This window comes from Populus alba, chromosome 3, assembly GCF_005239225.2.
Source record: "Populus alba chromosome 3, ASM523922v2, whole genome shotgun sequence".
NCBI lineage: Eukaryota > Viridiplantae > Streptophyta > Magnoliopsida > Malpighiales > Salicaceae > Populus > Populus alba.
The window spans coordinates 19,599,460-19,617,310 of NC_133286.1; the positions used below are offsets into that span (position 1 = coordinate 19,599,460).

General features: G+C 34.2%; 2 protein-coding genes across 2 annotated transcripts; one reads left to right on the forward strand and one right to left on the reverse strand.

The window, feature by feature from the left end:
- Nucleotides 1-1,099: 1,099 nt before the first annotated feature.
- Nucleotides 1,100-7,091, reverse strand: LOC118054639 (protein RAE1). Its single transcript, XM_035066279.2, has 12 exons — nt 6,938-7,091; nt 6,752-6,814; nt 6,288-6,374; nt 5,553-5,630; nt 5,253-5,446; nt 4,572-4,713; nt 3,478-3,558; nt 2,533-2,661; nt 2,115-2,192; nt 1,914-1,985; nt 1,668-1,748; nt 1,100-1,564 (listed from the first exon to the last, which is right to left on the reverse strand). The coding sequence occupies exons 2-12, from the start codon at nt 6,806-6,808 to the stop codon at nt 1,514-1,516; spliced, it is 1,050 nt and encodes a 349-aa protein (XP_034922170.1). The 5' UTR covers nt 6,809-6,814; nt 6,938-7,091; the 3' UTR covers nt 1,100-1,513.
- Nucleotides 7,092-10,108: 3,017 nt separating this feature from the next.
- Nucleotides 10,109-16,032, forward strand: LOC118054640 (nuclear pore complex protein NUP96). The gene is made up of 6 exons (XM_035066282.2): nt 10,109-10,430; nt 10,844-13,443; nt 14,093-14,216; nt 14,422-14,570; nt 14,937-15,034; nt 15,587-16,032. Exons 1-6 carry the CDS (start codon nt 10,400-10,402, stop codon nt 15,786-15,788), a joined length of 3,204 nt encoding a protein of 1,067 aa, XP_034922173.1. The 5' UTR covers nt 10,109-10,399; the 3' UTR covers nt 15,789-16,032.
- The last annotated feature ends 1,819 nt before the right edge of the window (nt 16,033-17,851 follow it).

The following is a 17,851-nucleotide window of genomic DNA, read 5'->3' on the forward strand; positions in this document are numbered from 1 at the left end:
ACATAGCTAGGCCTCCAGATCTTCATGATCTGGAATGTCTGTATGTATGCGAGCTGGTAAAGCACATATAAATCAACAACAATGGAGAAATCCCATGAAGAAAACTGTTTCCAACCACTCTCTGAAGGGCGATTGGCGTACGTGATCAAGGTGATCTCCTTTTGTTGCGAGCTTTTTGAACAAGAATTAAACATTCCAACATGCAAATCTACAAAAGAAAGAGACGGAACAAGTATGGTAAGAATTTCAACATCTATAGCAGAACATGTCCACCTAAAGACTTGGGATTTTACGAGGCAACAAGCTTGAAAAGGAGCCCCGTTCGCGACTTGGAGAAAAAGCAAAAAAGATAACGCGTGCTGTGATAATCATACACAAGTCCAAAAAACAGGAGGAAAAAAAAGAAAAAAAAAGGTGATATTTTCTATGAAGGGAACAGCTCTGTCTTTTGTATGCATGGCATTATAATTTATATGTTCCTTACTTGACATTTACTCAAGCAATGAATAATAAGACTGCTGTCATGCACTTGAATTGTAATCTTCCATGCAATTCCAAGCCTTCACAGAAAGCTTGATCGATGATCAGTGGGCCCATCCCCTCTGCAACATTACACTCCAACATTGAGCTTGTTTTGCCCACTCATGACATTGTTTTTGTTGTTATTAACTCTCCTTTAGTGTCTAAACTTTCACAAATTCAAATCTCACTGGCACGGCTTGCTTTTGTGTTTCTTCAACAACACTTGTTTTTTTTATATATATTTAAGCAAAGTCATTTGATAAGCATGGATGTTAGAATCCACCGCTTATCGCTTGTCTTGACTGCTCGCATGAAATCTTATCATAATAATTTATTTGCATGCGTATCAATTTGCATGAAATCATTGTCCCTGATGTTCATATCAATTTGTCCTATTATTCCCATGAAATTAATTGTTATATTTAATGTAAAAAGAAATTCAAGCCTCGATATAGCAACAAAATTAGCTATGCTCCTCATCTTCAAAAATCTCAGTCCAGTATCGCTGTCGGGATCCAGAGACTTTTGTAGCCTGCAATTCAGCACTTCAAATTTGACCATCGTGAAGCTCCAGTCAGTCATACAAGACTTTACTATATTTCTGTTTACTGTTTAACAGGACAGATTGCAAACTCAAAGGACCCTGTCGATACCAGATCACGAAAGATTTGATGTTGATTTTCTCCTCATGAGGAAATGTAAGAAGATTTCCATCATAAACCTTCCGTCAAAGACTATAAACTATAAAGATTTATCTATAACATTGGTTAAATACCAAAACAAAACTACCCATCAAAAAAAAAAAAAAAAGTCAACAAACATGGCATGCACTACTATATAACAGGGCCGCTAAATGGGACATAAAGCTAGGAAAATCATTCATCTACATGAACTCTTTTCACTAATCCAAACTCTATTGACAACTCGTGTCTCGGTTAATAATAATAAAAAAAAGGGCTATTTTTTCTCTGCCCGGCCTTTCTGAAACACTTCACCTTCTAGTCGTTCCTCCAGCCCTTGGCTTTCCTTTGACTTCAGATTCCTGTAGTTTAAAAAACACCATTGCATTGCATGATGCCCGTTCACTATGGGAATACTCAAGTAAAAGTAATATAAGACTCGAACTCAAATTAATTCACTTGTACCTGTGGTAAATGCAGATAGATGTAGGTCTTAGCTGTTGCTGGGTTGTGATTTTCAGCACCCTTGCTCCAATCATAACACACCTGCAGAAAGTTGAATGAAGAATCAGTGTTATTAAGCGTAATGCTTAGAGAATCTATTCAATGCAGTTGATAAGACCTCTAGTAATTATTGTCTCTCCTCAAAGAGACAGTGATCATTGGAAGGAATATAATCACAGGTTATAGAAACCAGAAAACGGTGCATACCGAGTATGCAAAAATCGAGCCGTCGTTATTGAATGCACTGCTGGGTATTGGTAGAGGGCATCTTAACATGGCCTGAAATTCAGATAAAGTGTATTATACAACCGAATGCCTAGACTTGTAAAGATAAACATGAAAGCCAATGTTATAAAACTAATCTACAGAAAAAAGAAAAATAGTTGAAATGAAAGATCTGGAGATGACCTTGAGTCTCTGCTTGCTATCTTTGTCCCAAAAATTAAAAGAACCATCAGATCCAGCAGTTGCAAAAGTGTGATGCACCTAAAAAAAGAAAGATGCATACATGTTATGAAGCGGGCATGACCTAAAAAGCTTATATTTTAAGGGTCACTAAACCAGTTTAAAAATATTAGGTATGCAAGAAAGAGATTATATGTTCAAAAGTAATACATGCACTGATCAGAGATATCTCCTAACATCCAGCAATTGGATGAGTATAGCTTTAGTTCAAATGATCACTTTTCGCGTTACAGATTTCTCTGACAATAAAACTATAGTTCTATAAAACTAATGCTGCTGATATCAAGATTTTCTCTAAAAATAACATGCTACCACGTACATCCAGTGACAGCAAAGTGATATTAGTAATAATAAAACTTACAGGGTGAAAGTTCAAGGAGTTGACTGAGTATATCTCATTGTTATCTCTGTGGCATTTGAAGGTGAAGTTTTTGCTTTGTTGAGCTTCATCCAGATGATGTACACCAACCCTTCCCTCAATTGAACCGACCTATACATAAACACAGAACACAATCTAGATAACTAACTACTATCATCAAAGAAATAATATTTTCAATATGAAACAAGAAACAAACTAGTTCCTGCCAAGAAGTATTAAGAGTCCGTAGATGACTAAGGATTGTTAGAACAGGATAACATATTTGAAGAGGAAAATGAGATGAGAAGGAAATACTAATTCTAACCCTACATACCGATAGCATGGAATACCAATCAAAATGCTCTTAAAAGGTACCACAAGTCCAACAAGGAAAACCAAATTTCAAACTACAAATTGAACTTGGAAACTAAGAGAACTATAAGCACAAAGAACAAAAGAAAAATGACAAGAATTCTAAGTCAGAAGCAGCTCCATTTAACAGTTCACAAAACAAACACGTAGTCTACTATTTTTGTCTATCCTTGCTGCAATTTATTATTTCACTGATCACTTGAGTCGTGAGAATTGAAGAAACTTTTAGACTTAAACAGCCAATAATTTATTTATTTGTGCACATATACTAGTGCCCTTGTGTGTAAATCGCAGAAGTTTGGTTGCCTTGGGGGAAATACAAAAGCCAATATAAGTGAGCACATGCCAAGAAGCCTACGTCTACTGTTTCTCTATCCTTGCAGAAATTTATTATTCTCTTGATCACATGATTCATGATAGATAGCAAAAGTTGGGACTAAAAACAACAAAAGAACAGATTGAGAATTTTCAGTTTCCGCAAATATGAGTGTGCTCTTGTGTGTACATTGCACAACGATTAATTCTAGTCACTTGAAACAGAAGAGGATAAAAAAGTCATTATAAGTGAGCACGTACCAAGAAGCCTTGTTGATCAGGAAAGGCTGCAACACATCTTGTCTGATATTTCAAGGGTGAAGCGATTTTCTTGAACTCAGTCTGTAAGCATTTAAACATTTATCAGAACAGAACTCTCTCAAACTATAAAAAAAAACAATTACTGTAGAACAATAAAAAGCAGAGGGTTGGAACCTGAACCAGCAATTACTAAAACTAAAAAATTGTTCCTTGTAATGATTTTCTCCAACTTTTCTGGATAGGATATACAATAATATGGGAAACATCATCTCATCCTAAATGGGTGGAGAACCCAAACATCCTTGAATTCTTTAATCCCCAAAAGTCTAATTTCTGTTGTGCCAGTAAAATGTAAAAAAAGAGAAGTTATAGATAAGACAGGAATTTGAAAAGAAAAAACAAAACAAAAAAACAACCCAAATCCCAGCCTAAAAGGCATCAGGTGTCAGACATAATTTATCAAGTTTTTCTGCATGATCTCATCTCAACCAAAAAGGGAAATGACAAGTAAAAGGACACTTTCAAATACAATTATAGAAACAGGACACAGCCTCACATTAAAAAATGATACTCACACAAACAAACAGTTTACTTGGAAAATAATAGAAATGAAAAATGAAGAACAACTAATAATCTAATTTTTTGAAATGCATCTTAGGGCCACCATGGTATTTGATACCAAGGTCAGTGTGGTAACATAATTTCTTAATCATGGAACAAACAGAAATTAATAAATTTGTTGAACCCACTGTTCTACTCCACTTTATGCGCTATTATATAAAACCAACTTTGTACTCAGGTGTCTGCTACTCTGGAGCTATTCTAAAGCAGCACCATCTTAGATCTAAGGCATTTTGAGAAAGAACTGGAAAATACCTTGACAAGCATCTGATAAGTTCAAGCTCACATGCTAAATCATGTCATTTCAATGCTTGTAACTTAATCTACTGTTGTTATAATCACTATTCTAAAATGCTAATGTTGAATATATTTTTTTTTTTGGCAGAAAATTAAAAGCAATATAAAATTATGGGGCGGTGAAACAGCACTTCAGTAAAACCAATTAGAAACTCAGGAGCATGAGAAACCATTACCTGAGGACTTTGCAGGTTATAAACTATCATGTTTCTGTCTGCGGTGCCAACAACCATCAAAGGATACCGCACCGTCATTGCATAACAGCGCTCACCAAGTTGCTGAGTGTGCACTGGATTTGCCTGCCTTAAATCCCAGTACCTAAACTCAGCCAAAAAAATATGAAAAAGTAGCCAGTGTAATTTTGTTTCAAGAGGTGCATGTAAAAGATAAAGAGCACAAGCTGAACTGAATATAGCAGTATAAATATTACAAGAAAGTCCAAAATTTTGGATCATCTCCTAAACCAGTCCTCAAACCCTATGGCCAGTCATGATCACACATGCAATTAGGAACACCTTCAAACTAAGCAAACAAATAATATGAACCCAATGAGAAAAGAAGAGATCATTAAATATTGCATGTTTATGGTTATTTTTTCTTTTTTCCATGAAGTAACATAACTAACAAAATACTTGGATGCATAATAATGGATTTTCAAAAAACAGAGTATGAAAAAAATGCTAATTTTGAATTCAGCTAATCTAAAAGCCAAAAAAAAAAAAAAAAGGAGCCAAACAATTGCTAAGAGAGCAGAATTAGCAGTTTACCACTGATCAGAACACCTACTGAGGTATTTAGCTATCATGCAGAGAAACTGTTAAATTAAATGGGCAGTGACATGAAGGAAGGAATCTTACTTCAAGGTTTTGTCCCAACTTCCTGTGGCTAAGCAGTTCATCTCTGGAATCCATGCAATCTCTTTGATAGGGGCGTCATGCATCGCAACAGTTACTGGTTGACCACCAGAGAGCAAAGGCCACATCTTAACTTGCTTGTCACACCCTCCAGAAAAGACAGTCGTTCCATCATCCTTCCAAGTTGAGCACAACACCTTCAATATCAATATAAAAAAGGTATAAACAGAGTTAGAATCACAGGGATTTAAGAATATCAGTATAAATAAAAGACATTGTAAACAAAAAAAACTTGATAATTACTGGTTGGTCATGGGATATTGAAGCCTTGGCAACACTGCCTACATTGGTCCCATTCCTTGTAATTTCCCAACATCGTACCTACAAAATTTTTCAAACAGCTCATGTATGAATTCTAAATTTTGAGAACAATTGAAATAAATAGCAAACAAACTAACAGAAGGAAAGTAATGAAAAGTTGGAAAAGAAGGGTTGTGTTTACTTGTTTTCAGTTTTCCAAAAAAAAATGTTTGCTAACTGAATATGAAATTTGTTTTTTGTTTAGAAAACACGTTTTCTAATTCTCCAATTTTATAGAAAATCAGAAAACACCAAATAATTGTTTTCCATATTCTCCACTATAAAAATAAGAACTTTGTTTGGTTCATTTAATGTTTTAAGGTCATTCCATGAATAATTTGTCATTTAAGCCAATCAAGTCTCTTGTTTTTTTATTTTGAAAAATTTGTATTTAAAACATTTTTCCTAAGCTTTCCATGAAAATATCTTTTTAGAATAAACAAGAAAAAAACAACAAAACTAGAGATGGACATAAAAAAATTAAAAAAACTATTTTCTATAAATAAAAACAACCAGATGTCTACGAAAACTAAAACTAACATCAAAAATTAAAATATCAAAATAATTATGTTAACTGAATCGCTCGCTTTTAACAAATATCAATTCATCAATCAACTCTCTTAGCAAATTTTAAAGAACATAAAAACGAGATAGTGAAACCTAATACATTATACAAACCTGATTGTCCCAAGAAGTTGCAACTAAAAAATTGGCTTTGGGACTGAAAGAGAGACTCGAAACTGAGTCACTGGGAGGATGCGAAACCTGTAATCAAATTAGGCATGAGAGAGAGAGAGAGAATAGTAGCTAAATTCCAAAACCAATTACACATAAGATACCAACATTTCAATGAAATAGTACTTGGACTTGATCACTAAACATAAATAAATAAGACTGAATAAAAAATAAATCAAAGCGTCAAAACAGCTAAATTATGTGTGAAATCCAATTTTTGCTACTATATTTACATTATTACCACAGATCTTCGATTGAACTAAATACATAATCAAGCTAGGCGAAAAAAGAAAAAACGCTTAAAAATTCATCCTAAAAAATCATTATAAGCAAGCAAAACACACAGATTAGGACGTGAATTAAGTACTAAAAACAATAATGGAAAACATTTGGTGAAAAGGAACTACCTCGATGGATTTATTAGGGTTTGTATTAGCAGTCGCGGCAGCACCAAAAGCAGACATTGCTACCTGCAATAAATAAATAAATATAAAAAAGAATTCTCTCAGAAGCTGAAAGAAAAGGTGAAAAGTAGAGATTCAAATAATCTGTAATGAGCAGAGGAGGAGGAGATGCAGGTAGTGTAGAATTACAAGAGAGTGTGGAATACAGGAGGAGATGCAGGCAGGAGGAGGTTTAAAAGTAGAGGGGGGAAGAAAGGTGATGCAATTGTAGGGTGACTTGTCGCTCTGTGTGCCTGCTAATATATGAGCTTGAAAGGGAGAAGGACGAGCTGCGTTGTACGGACGCTGGGCGGTGACCACTGACCCCTGGACGGTTAGTCCACAGCTAGGATTGGGCCTATGGGCCTTGGTTTAAGCCTTGTGGAAGTGATAGAGAAGGCTTGGAGCCCCCCAATTGGGGGGTGTCGTACTTTATTAGTTTTAGAATCACACACTTGGATCCCATCCAGATGAGTATCAATAATACGTCCTCCTTTTTTTCTTTTAGGGGCGAAATTGATATTGTATACAAAGTTTAAGGACCTCGAATTTACTTTATCTCGTATGTTCATGTGGAAAAACTACTTTGAGAAGACAGACTCATTAACACAACACAGATACTGAATTTCTTAGTGGCCGAAATGCGGCCATTCAAGGATTTTTCCTTTTTGTGAAAAAAATAAAGTTTTATCTGAGTCATTAAAATAATAGAAACCAGATTATAGGATGTTACTAAAATTTTGAATATGTAGCCGTAATGGAGCGTGGGAAATGAAACAAACATATATTATAAATAAACACTGTGCTTGGTTCATATTTGATGTATCTTTGGGCTGCCTACATGTTTAGCATCAATCTATTTTCACATGTTCTTTTGCTTCACCAGCATTACTGAGAAAGCCAATCCAATAGATTAATTTAAAATATTGCATTGACATACAAATCCGAGGTATTTATATAATTTTTAGGTTAAGATGGTCGTCCGGTATGGTATTAGAATTTTAATAGGCAAACGGTCACAAATTTAAATTTTATTATTTTTATTTATTTGATAAAAATTAAATACAAAATAATATAGGCATGTAAAAGTTTTGAGTTCAAATAACTTTCATTTAAAAAATATTTTATAAAATAATATAGGTCATGTTTTAAAATTTTACCTAATAATTTAATCTTGAAGAATTAATACCAACCCATAAATAACGAAGTTAAGGAAATAAGATTGATTTTTATTCATTTTGTGCTTTTTAAAAAAAAAAAATAATTATCTAGACATGTATTAGAGCTCCCGAAGGAGCGGAGCTCATTATTCATTTACTTATTGAGCAACATTTGCTAATTATTCATTTGCTTATTCATTATACTAAATTAATATATTTTTAGTATTTTTTACAGTTTTAATAAGCTAATATTAAAAATAAAAAAATTAATATATTTTCAAATAAAAATCTATTTTAAAAAACATCAATTTCAAATACACAGAAACCATGAAGATATTCTTTCGGAGGATTGGTGTCTTTGTTTTGGGGTTTCAACTGCAAACGGATGGCCTTTATATTGATTTCTATTTCTACTCTTGGTGGAAATATTACCGGGAAGCAAACTTACTAGTTAAACTATGAATAAAATTGATTATATACTTATAAAAATCATATGAAATATTTAGAGATGAATTACCTCTGGAAATTCTCCTACATCATTTATGGTAAATTCAATGATCTTCACTTTAAGATCACATAGGCTTTTTCTTGAGCAAATCTTTGTCTCTCGAGTAATATACAACTCCTTATAAGATAAAATAGCTGCACAAAATCCCCTTGAAAATGTTGATGGAAGCCCTTCAAAGATCAAGTTAGTATTATAAATATTTGTATAAAAAACAACATTAATGGAGATATTAAAAAGCTTTTATGAAGGTATATAAAAGTTGGAGAAGAGGGTCTAAGGTTGAGGATAAGAGAACTAAGTTCTTTTCTTTCTCCTTTTCCATTATTTTATATCATCTGATTTTTCTTGCTTCATGTAATATATGAGGGGTAGAAAAGTAATTTTGTATGATTAAAATAATATTATCTTATTATTTATATTATCACATCTAATTAATGTAAATATAGACAATTTATTCGTATTTAACGTAATTATGATAGGCATTATAATTGTTAATCTAGGCTTAATGTAGAATGACACTTTAATTATGCACCAAAACAGGTCTAGCTCATGTGTGTATTCAAGAATGATTAGGAACTGTCGCATCCCGTCCAACGTGAGGTTGGGTGTGGTTACATTCAAATCCAACATAGAGTTGAACGCTGTTGCGCATAGATGTGATGCTGGATCCCTTCATGGTTGTCCTAATTAAATTTCTTGCTTATTCAGTTCATTATCAATCAACCCCTGTCATAATGTTAGAATAATATGTAAGGTCATTCTTTCAATCAAATTTGACTCGAAAATTGGGCTTACAATTTCTTCTTCCTTTTCTTACAAGATTTCAATTTCATTTGGGGTTTACAAAATACTCTCATAGTTTCTTTGATGAGTTTTCAATGGGAGAAAAAAAAAATAAATTCAAATTATATATATATAAAATTAATTAGAAGAGTGATAGTATTTCAAGAAAAAAATTATGTTGCACAGATGGTAACTTATCTATTTTTCTAAATTCATTATTTTAAAAAAATAAATATAATTAGAAGAGAAAAATTTTAGGTGAAGATATTTTTATTACTTTTTAAAAATATAAATTTCATCTTCTTTTTCTTTTTTGTGTTTATTTTTTTTAAGGATGAATACAAATAATAATTAATAAAAATATCACTGATTACTTATTGAGCATCATAAAATTTTCCGCCTCACTGTCCTATATGAATATAAAGAACAATAATCTAATTATTTGTAAATAGTTTCATAAAAGAATTCTTTGTACATGGTGTTCAAACTTCAAATAACATAAATGACTATTTTATTATTTAATTTAACGTGAAGCAGCATATAAAAATAATTTATTTTATACTATAATGTTTAGTTTTTATTTTTTTCATAAATAAAATTATTTTTTTATTAAAATATTTGTTTTATTTAATTGAGCATAATATGCAATTTTTTTGTGTGTGGTTAACTTCTCTATTGGACAAATGCATTCCAATGAGTGTTTAACATTGAGATTTAACCCTTTTTTTGTTGTTAACATTTATTTATTTATTTTTATTTTAAATTAATAATTTTTAATGTTTTTATATCTGATATTATATGTTAAAAATAAATTTTAAAAATTATTTTAATATATTTTAAAATAAAAAATATTTTAAAAGCAACTCATTCCGCAATCTCAAATATACGAAGAAGCAGAACACATGAAGAAGCAAGGACCTGCAATCTCGTTTTTTACTGAATGAAAACAGTGTCGTTTCTGTTGGCTACCTCTCTAGTTCCTCGCAGTTTCTTTTCCCTCCCTTTGTTTCCTTTTACTCTGCATCCACTGTGCAGCTTCCATTAGCCCGAGTAGATCCCTTCTTTTAAGCCACCCTAGACCGGAACTTCCGGTTAACCTCCGCTCCCATACCAAAAAACCGAAAGCCTTTACTCTGCTAATTTACTCTCTCTGCTCCTATCATGGCGTCTCCTTCTCTCCTTCCGGTTTCCGGTAACTCTCTAATCCCTCATGAAAATCTCTCTTGCTTTGAATCTATCGCTCTCAGTATCCGGTACTCTGTTTTGATTATATGTGCTGCTCTTTGAGAGTAGCAAAGTAGCTAAATATTGGGAAAAGATGAACTCGTTTTGCTTGTGTAAGGTGTTAATTGGTGTTTTGCGGGTGATAAAAGTGAAAAGTAGAGTATTTGGTTTCATTTTATCCATTTTATTTCAATTTGAATCTACTGGGATTTGTTTGACATTGCATATAACATGTTCGATCATATGCCTCCATGGGTTTTGTATTTTTTTCCTTTTAATCTAAGAATGTGTTTTATTATTTAGCTTCCCTATTTTGTGGAAATTGACTAATATTTGGCACCTTCTTCAATAATGAAAATGTGTTTTGTATTATTTTATCAGGGAGTTCAAATGAGATTCCAAGTATAAGAAGCAATCTTTCTTTTGGCACTTCATGTGAACTGGATTATGAAGTAGAAACTTTAAATTCAGAGGGTCAATACAAGAAAAGAAGAACGTGTCTAAAAAGTGAGCCACGGTGCGAGGATTTCAGAATGGTCGAAGCTTTGTTGCCCACATTGCGTTCAGTAGATTATTATATGGAACCTTGTTTGATGGACCTGGCTGCTCGGGAAGTTATGGATCCTGGATATTGCAGTCGGGTCCTGGATTTCACTGTTGGAAGGTTTGGTTATGGACGTGTTAAGTTTCTCGGGAAGACTGATGTTAGGAGGTTAAATTTAGATCACATTGTGAAGTTTAATAGGCATGAAGTAATTGTATATGAAGATGAAAATGCTAAGCCTATGGTTGGTCAGGGCCTTAATAAGCCCGCTGAAGTTTCTTTGACTTTAAAACTAAAATTGTTGGATTTTAACAAGGGACGAATCAATGATGTTGTAGAGAAATTGAGGGAGAGTATGGAGAGACAGGGAGCTGAATTTATTTCATTTGATCCTGTAATTGGGGAATGGAAGTTCTTGGTTTGCCATTTTAGCAGATTTGGATTAAGTGGCGATGATGAAGAAGATATCACAATGGATGATGCGGCAGAAGTTCAAGATCCTGCTGAGATGAAAGGTGGTGAGATTGTTGATATGGATGAAGAAACCCCAGAAGAAGCAGAAGCTAATGAACCAGTTCTTTATCATTCTCTTCCTGCTCATCTTGGTCTTGACCCAGTAAGAATGAACGAAATGAGGACATGGATGTTTCCTGACGACGAAGAAGAAGTTGTTGAGGATTTGATTGGTCTACGTCAGAAATTTCCTTACAATAAAGAAAACATTGGGTCTCCTCTACAGAATTCCACTCAGAGGATGAGCCATAGAGCTAGTTCGCCTGCCATGAGGAAAACACCTTTAGCACTGCTTGAGTACAAACCTGGCAGTTTTGATTCCAGCTCCCCCGGAACCATTCTGTTGGCCCAACAACATAAGGGCCTGACTTCAAAGATGATGAAGGGAGTAGGCTTTACGCTGAACCTGGAGCATGAAACACCAATAAATGGAAGCCATTCTTGCAACATTGTTGATGCAGGTTTATTCATGGGCCGTTCCTTTCGTGTTGGTTGGGGCCCAAATGGAGTCCTTGTTCATTCTGGTGCTCCAGTTGGAGGTAATAATTCTCAGAGGTTTCTATCTTCTATTATCCATGTAGAGAAGGTCGCGCTTGACAAAGTGGTCAGAGATGAAAATAATAAATCCAGAAAGGAACTAGTTGACTTTTCTTTTGACTCACCTTTGAATCTCCACAAGGCAATAAACCGTGAAACAAAAGAAGTTGAGATGGGTTCATTTAAACTGAAGCTTCAAAAAGTTGTTTCTAATCGCTTAATGCTTTCAGAAATTTGTCGAAGTTATATAGACATTGTTGAAAGGCAGCTGGAGGTTCCATGGCTTTCATCCTCTGCACGATTGGTTTTGATGCACCAAGTAATGATCTGGGAGTTGATAAAAGTACTTTTTTCTGAAAGGGAAAATAGTGGACAGTCAAAATCTGTGGGTGCTGACAATGAGGAAGATATGATGCAGGATTTGAAAGAAAGTTCTCTGGAAGTTGACCAAGAAGCACTTCCTCTAATACGGAGAGCAGAGTTCAGTTGTTGGCTGCAAGAAAGTGTTTGCCATCGTGTCCAAGATGAAGTGAGCTCCTTGAATGAATCCAGTTATCTAGAACACATTTTCTTACTTCTGACCGGAAGACAACTGGATGCAGCTGTGGAAATGGCTGCTTCTAGAGGGGATGTAAGACTGGCATGTTTGTTGAGTCAGGCTGGTGGATTGAATCATGCTGACATTTCACAGCAGCTTGATCTTTGGAGGTCAAATGGCCTGGACTTCAATTTCATTGAGAAGGAGAGAGTAAGACTTTATGAGTTGCTTTCTGGCAATATTCTTGGTGCTTTGCATGATTTTAAAATTGATTGGAAGAGGTTCTTAGGGTTACTGATGTGGTATCAAATGCCACCTGACATGCCTTTACCCATCATTTTTCAAACCTACCAGCACCTTTTTGTCAATGGTAAGGCTCCATATCCTCTCCCAATTTATATTGATGAAGGGCCAGTAGATGCAGATGTGCATTTTTCAGAGAAACACTTTGATCTCTCATACTATCTCATGCTTCTTCATGCTAATGGCGAGGGTGAATTTAGCTCTTTGAAGACCATGCTTAGTGCCTTCTCATCAACACATGATCCACTTGATTATCATATGATCTGGCATCAGCGAGCGGTGTTAGAAGCAGTTGGCATTTTCACTTCTAAGGATCTACAAGTTCTAGACATGGGACTTGTTTCTCAGCTTCTGTGTATTGGGCAGTGCCATTGGGCCATATATGTGGTCCTTCACATGCCTCAGTGTGATGATTATCCATATCTCCATGCTACTGTTATCCGAGAAATTTTGTTTCAATACTGTGAAACATGGTGTTCTGATGAATCACAACAGCGATTTATTGAGAACCTTGACATTCCATTATCATGGTTGCACGAAGCTATGGTATGCTTTTGATTTTTTGACAGTTCTATTACTGTTTTCATTGCATATCTCAAACCTTTCAGTTTGCTCTTTATATTGCACTCTTGGGTTACTGCATTTGATGTTACAACTGGTTTCATATATGGACACACTTACTGCACTGGTAACAATTCATTAAAAACCTCACAAGGAGGTTGCCCTTTATGAAGTCAGTTCTGATTTCCATATTTCATTCCCACAAAAGTACTTGTATTTCTCTCTCTGTCTCTTTCCACACACCATGTCAAACATCAACCAGTATCTCTAATAGCAGCAAAATTTGTCCTCTACGGCTCCACCCACTGACTTAATAAGCATCAAAATTCATATGGGTTCAGCTGAATTAAATTTTTTGTTATGTCGCGATATGATACAAATTTTCTGCTGTTTTTCTGTTTTAGCATGTATGACATTGACGGATATAAACTTTCTGCATTACCCGTGCTGAGGATTAGTATAGGTTGACTAATTTTCAACTTGAATTTTTTTTTTTGGAACTATTAGCAAATTTGATATCTGCCAACTGATTTTCTGATTCCATTTCAGTGAGGAATAGCAAAGTGAATTTCTTATCCCTTATAAAACATCTCTTTATTGTCCTGGTTGACACATTACATCACATGCAATGCAGGCGGTTTATTTCAGTTACCATGGGGATCTGTCAAAGGCCCTTGAGCACTATCTTGAATGTGCAAATTGGCAAAAGGCTCATTCTGTTTTTGTAACTTCAGTTGCTCATAAATTATTTTTGTCAGGTATAAGCCTTTCTTTATAATACTAATTAGCACATGCTGTATTTATCAATCATTTGGAAGCCCCTTGTAGAAGGGTTAAAAAACTTCTGTTTTTTTTTGGGCTATATGTAATATGTTCATGATTCAGATTTCTATGGTCTAAAACGAAGAAATTACATAATATTTGGGCTACATGTAATTTCTTCTCACATTCAATTTGATGCAGCTGACCACTCAGAGATTTGGAGGCTTGCAATTGCAATGGAGGATCATAAATCTGAAATTGCAAATTGGGACTTGGGAGCTGGAATTTACATATCATTCTATTCGATAAAAAATTCATTTCAGGATGACACCAATACCATGAGTGAACTGGTAAGGAAACTTGGCTCATACATAAATTCTGTGGATCTTAGCATGCATTCTGTACTTCATTATCAGCATGCAAAGTGGTCATTGCTTAATGAATTGTACTCACCACAACATTTTATTCCTTAAGCTGTGCTGATGCCATCAGTTGTAAATGAGAACTGCCTTTATTGTTGTGTCAAAGCAAACCCTCCCCCACCCATCCACCCAACAAAACTGGTGTTGATCTGAGTTTTTTGGTTAATGGAAACTAATGGCTTGTTCACTTTGAGTTGGTATTCTATTGCCCGTTTTTTGGCTTGCTGTCCCAAATCAAGACGCCTTGTTTTCCTCTATAATTGAGCACTATTGAATGCTTGCTATCTTGCGCAGGATTCTATTGAGAGCAAAAATTCTGCCTGCAGAGACTTCCTTGATCATCTTAAGTGCTCTTTAGATGTTTTGCGGGACCAATTACCAATGGATGCAAGGTATCTTTTATTTTTAGTTTAATTTCTTGGAAACAAATGTGTTTTGACTAATAATTGTCAGCCTCATTTTAGTCATCTTTCACAGAGATCATCCATGTTACCTTGTAGAAAACAAATTATCTTTACCGTTGTTTATGGTAAAAAGCGTTTTTACCCTTTGCTATTTTGGTAGCATGTGTTTTACTTGGATTTTTTTGAATCGTTTCAATCAGCACTTGTTTCATCTAGATTTTTGCATGTACTTCAAAAATTCCTTCTCCCTTAAAAAATGTCTTGTTGATACATGTAAGCTATGATGTTTTGAAATGCGGTCTCCTTGGGAATCTCGTAGTTCTAGAAGCATTATGCATTATTTGTATGCAACAGTTATGTGCTTTCTCCTCTCAAAAGTGAAGGCTAGAGGTTCAAATAGTTGCAGATCAACAAAAATCGGGATTATCTGTTGCTAGTGGGGAGGGTCAAAAAGACCATAAATTTGGGGATGATAGCTTCCAAGTGTTCTTGGCTCTCTCCTATTTTCCCTACCAACATGGCTTAATGTTTTTTGCGCAGGGTAGCGTATTCAAAGATGGCAGAGGAGATCTCAGAATTGCTTCTATCTGATCCTGATATAAGAGAGGGGTCAACACGAGATGCTCAGTTAAGCTGCTTCGACACTGTTTTGAGAGCGCCAATTCCCGAAGACCTCCGCTCAAATCATTTGCAGGATGCCGTCTCTCTCTTTACATGTTATCTTTCAGAGATGGCTGCCTAGTCTTGATGCTTCCATGTTCAGCTTGCTAGTTTACGATTCGAGCATGTAGAAGTAGTGTTTCACTGTAAGCTTGCACTCACTTCCAGTCTTCTCATAATTATAATAGACACACATCAAGTTGCACATGAAGTTCCATGCAAGATATTCTGTCAACCAGCGCTTCCTCGTTGGATGTAAGCTACAACGGCAGTAATGTGAGACACAGGTCAGTGGTCTATGGAAGGTTTTATATGGAGTTTATTTATATGGCTTTAACCAAATGTTGCAGTTTGAGATTATCTTCCGTTTTTCTTGGTCCAAGGCACTTGGGCGATTTTTATGAAGTAGTGCCTGGGCCAAATTCAAAAACCATATAAATTAAAGGAAAATGCAATTCATTTTAGGATTTTACTACCCGTCCCTTCGTGGGTTTGCACTGTTTTTCTAGTAAATTATTTAAGCGTTGCAAGCGCATTTGAAAACAAAAAAAATCTAATAATTCAGGTTGTAATTCTAATCCTAATCAAATAAATAAACTGGTTTAATTTAAATAGGCTGGTTTAATTTGAATCCGATAGTAGAGAAAAAAGGGTTTATATATATACTGAAATAGCCTAAATTCACAACTCTTTTAATTTAGGCTGGTTTAATCAACTAAATAGACTGGTTTAAACTTTAAATGGCCAAAACATTTTTTATTTTTTAAAATAGAGGTGAGAACAAACCAAACCCATAAAACAAGAACCGAACTTTCACAAACAACACTGATTTCTCAATGGATTCAATATCTATCTGTCTGCAACAAATTCAAGAAACACAAATGAAGAACAAAAGAAAAATGGATCTGATAAAAACACCTTATATAAAAACACAACTGAGGGATCGTTGATCTTGTGGAGGTTGATTTGTGGGTTATAAGCGTTTCTTCGAATGCCAGGTGGAATTAGACTATATTTTAGTCAGCCACTCCAGTTCACGTACTTCTGGGTTTTTTTTTTCTTTCTTTTCTTTTGTTACCTTGTGCAAAAATCTTTTGTTAATTATTATACATTATATCATACAGTAAACCTGAAAGGAAGAATATTGTTTTTTTTTTTTTTTTTGTACTGCGCTTTGCCTCTGTGGATCTATTCAGGTAACTCAACTTTTTAATTTTATCATTCTATGTAATGTTTGTGATATTTTATTTGTTGGTATTTTATTCTCTTTATATGTTCTTGAAAATTTAAAGTTTTTATAAAATTTTATAATTTAATTAAAGGTCACTTTGATTAAATAAGATTTAAATTTGTACTATTAAAAATAATTCGAAAAAGAATGACCAAAATAAAAATGAAAAACATTATAGAGCTTTGTTTTATTTTCACGCGAAAAGCATAATTTTCATCCTAAAAGTCTTAATTGATGTATCTTTGGTTCTTTTAATTTTAGACTTCTATTTTTTAATTCTAAATTTTATTTTTATTTTAGTTCCTAAGCTTTAAGAGGAGAGAAAATCATTAAAAAATAAGGGAAAAAAATTAAAAATTATTTGACTACATTCTGACAATAAATCTTAATGATAATATATATATATATAATGAGTTCTATTGAAGTGTTTTTTGAATTTTTTCAAGGCTTAAAAAAATTATTTGATTTGGTTTATTTTGGAATCTCTAAAGATATAAGGGTTTTTCAAGGTTGAAAATGAGTATATTTAGGAGTTTAGGGTATTTTTATGGGTTTTTGAAAAGAAATATTAGAAAAATGAATTTTTAAGTTTAAAAACTTGAACTCAGGTTTTTTGTGACCCGATGCATGGTTTTTTGTTCTTTAATTTCTTTGAAAAATGTCCCCCCCCCCCCCTAATATCAACGAGAGGGAAGCACCTTATAAATTACATACGAATAAACCGAGAAGTTGTCACCCACGAGTGTCAGATAATCACAAGACCATCTGGAAAATTATGAACACCCAGCTCAAGAGGATGTGCAATTGTGCATAATTAGCTAACCAATCCGCACTTCTGAGAAAACGAACCCGCCAAGGCCAGTGCAAGAGAAAGATAATGGAATGAATTAACTGACCAGTTGGCTCCTTGTCGG

Coding starts and splice junctions, on each gene's coding strand:
- LOC118054639 (XM_035066279.2), bottom strand. CDS start 6,808: ATGTCTGCTTTTGGTGCTGCCGCGACTGCTAATACAAACCCTAATAAA. Junction 5,631..6,287: donor CAACTTCTTGGGACAATCAG/GTTTGTATAATG, acceptor AAAATTTTGTAG/GTACGATGTTGGGAAATTAC. Junction 1,565..1,667: donor TCTATCTGCATTTACCACAG/GTACAAGTGAAT, acceptor TTTAAACTACAG/GAATCTGAAGTCAAAGGAAA.
- LOC118054640 (XM_035066282.2), top strand. CDS start 10,400: ATGGCGTCTCCTTCTCTCCTTCCGGTTTCCG. Junction 14,217..14,421: donor TCATAAATTATTTTTGTCAG/GTATAAGCCTTT, acceptor AATTTGATGCAG/CTGACCACTCAGAGATTTGG. Junction 15,035..15,586: donor CAATTACCAATGGATGCAAG/GTATCTTTTATT, acceptor TTTTTTGCGCAG/GGTAGCGTATTCAAAGATGG.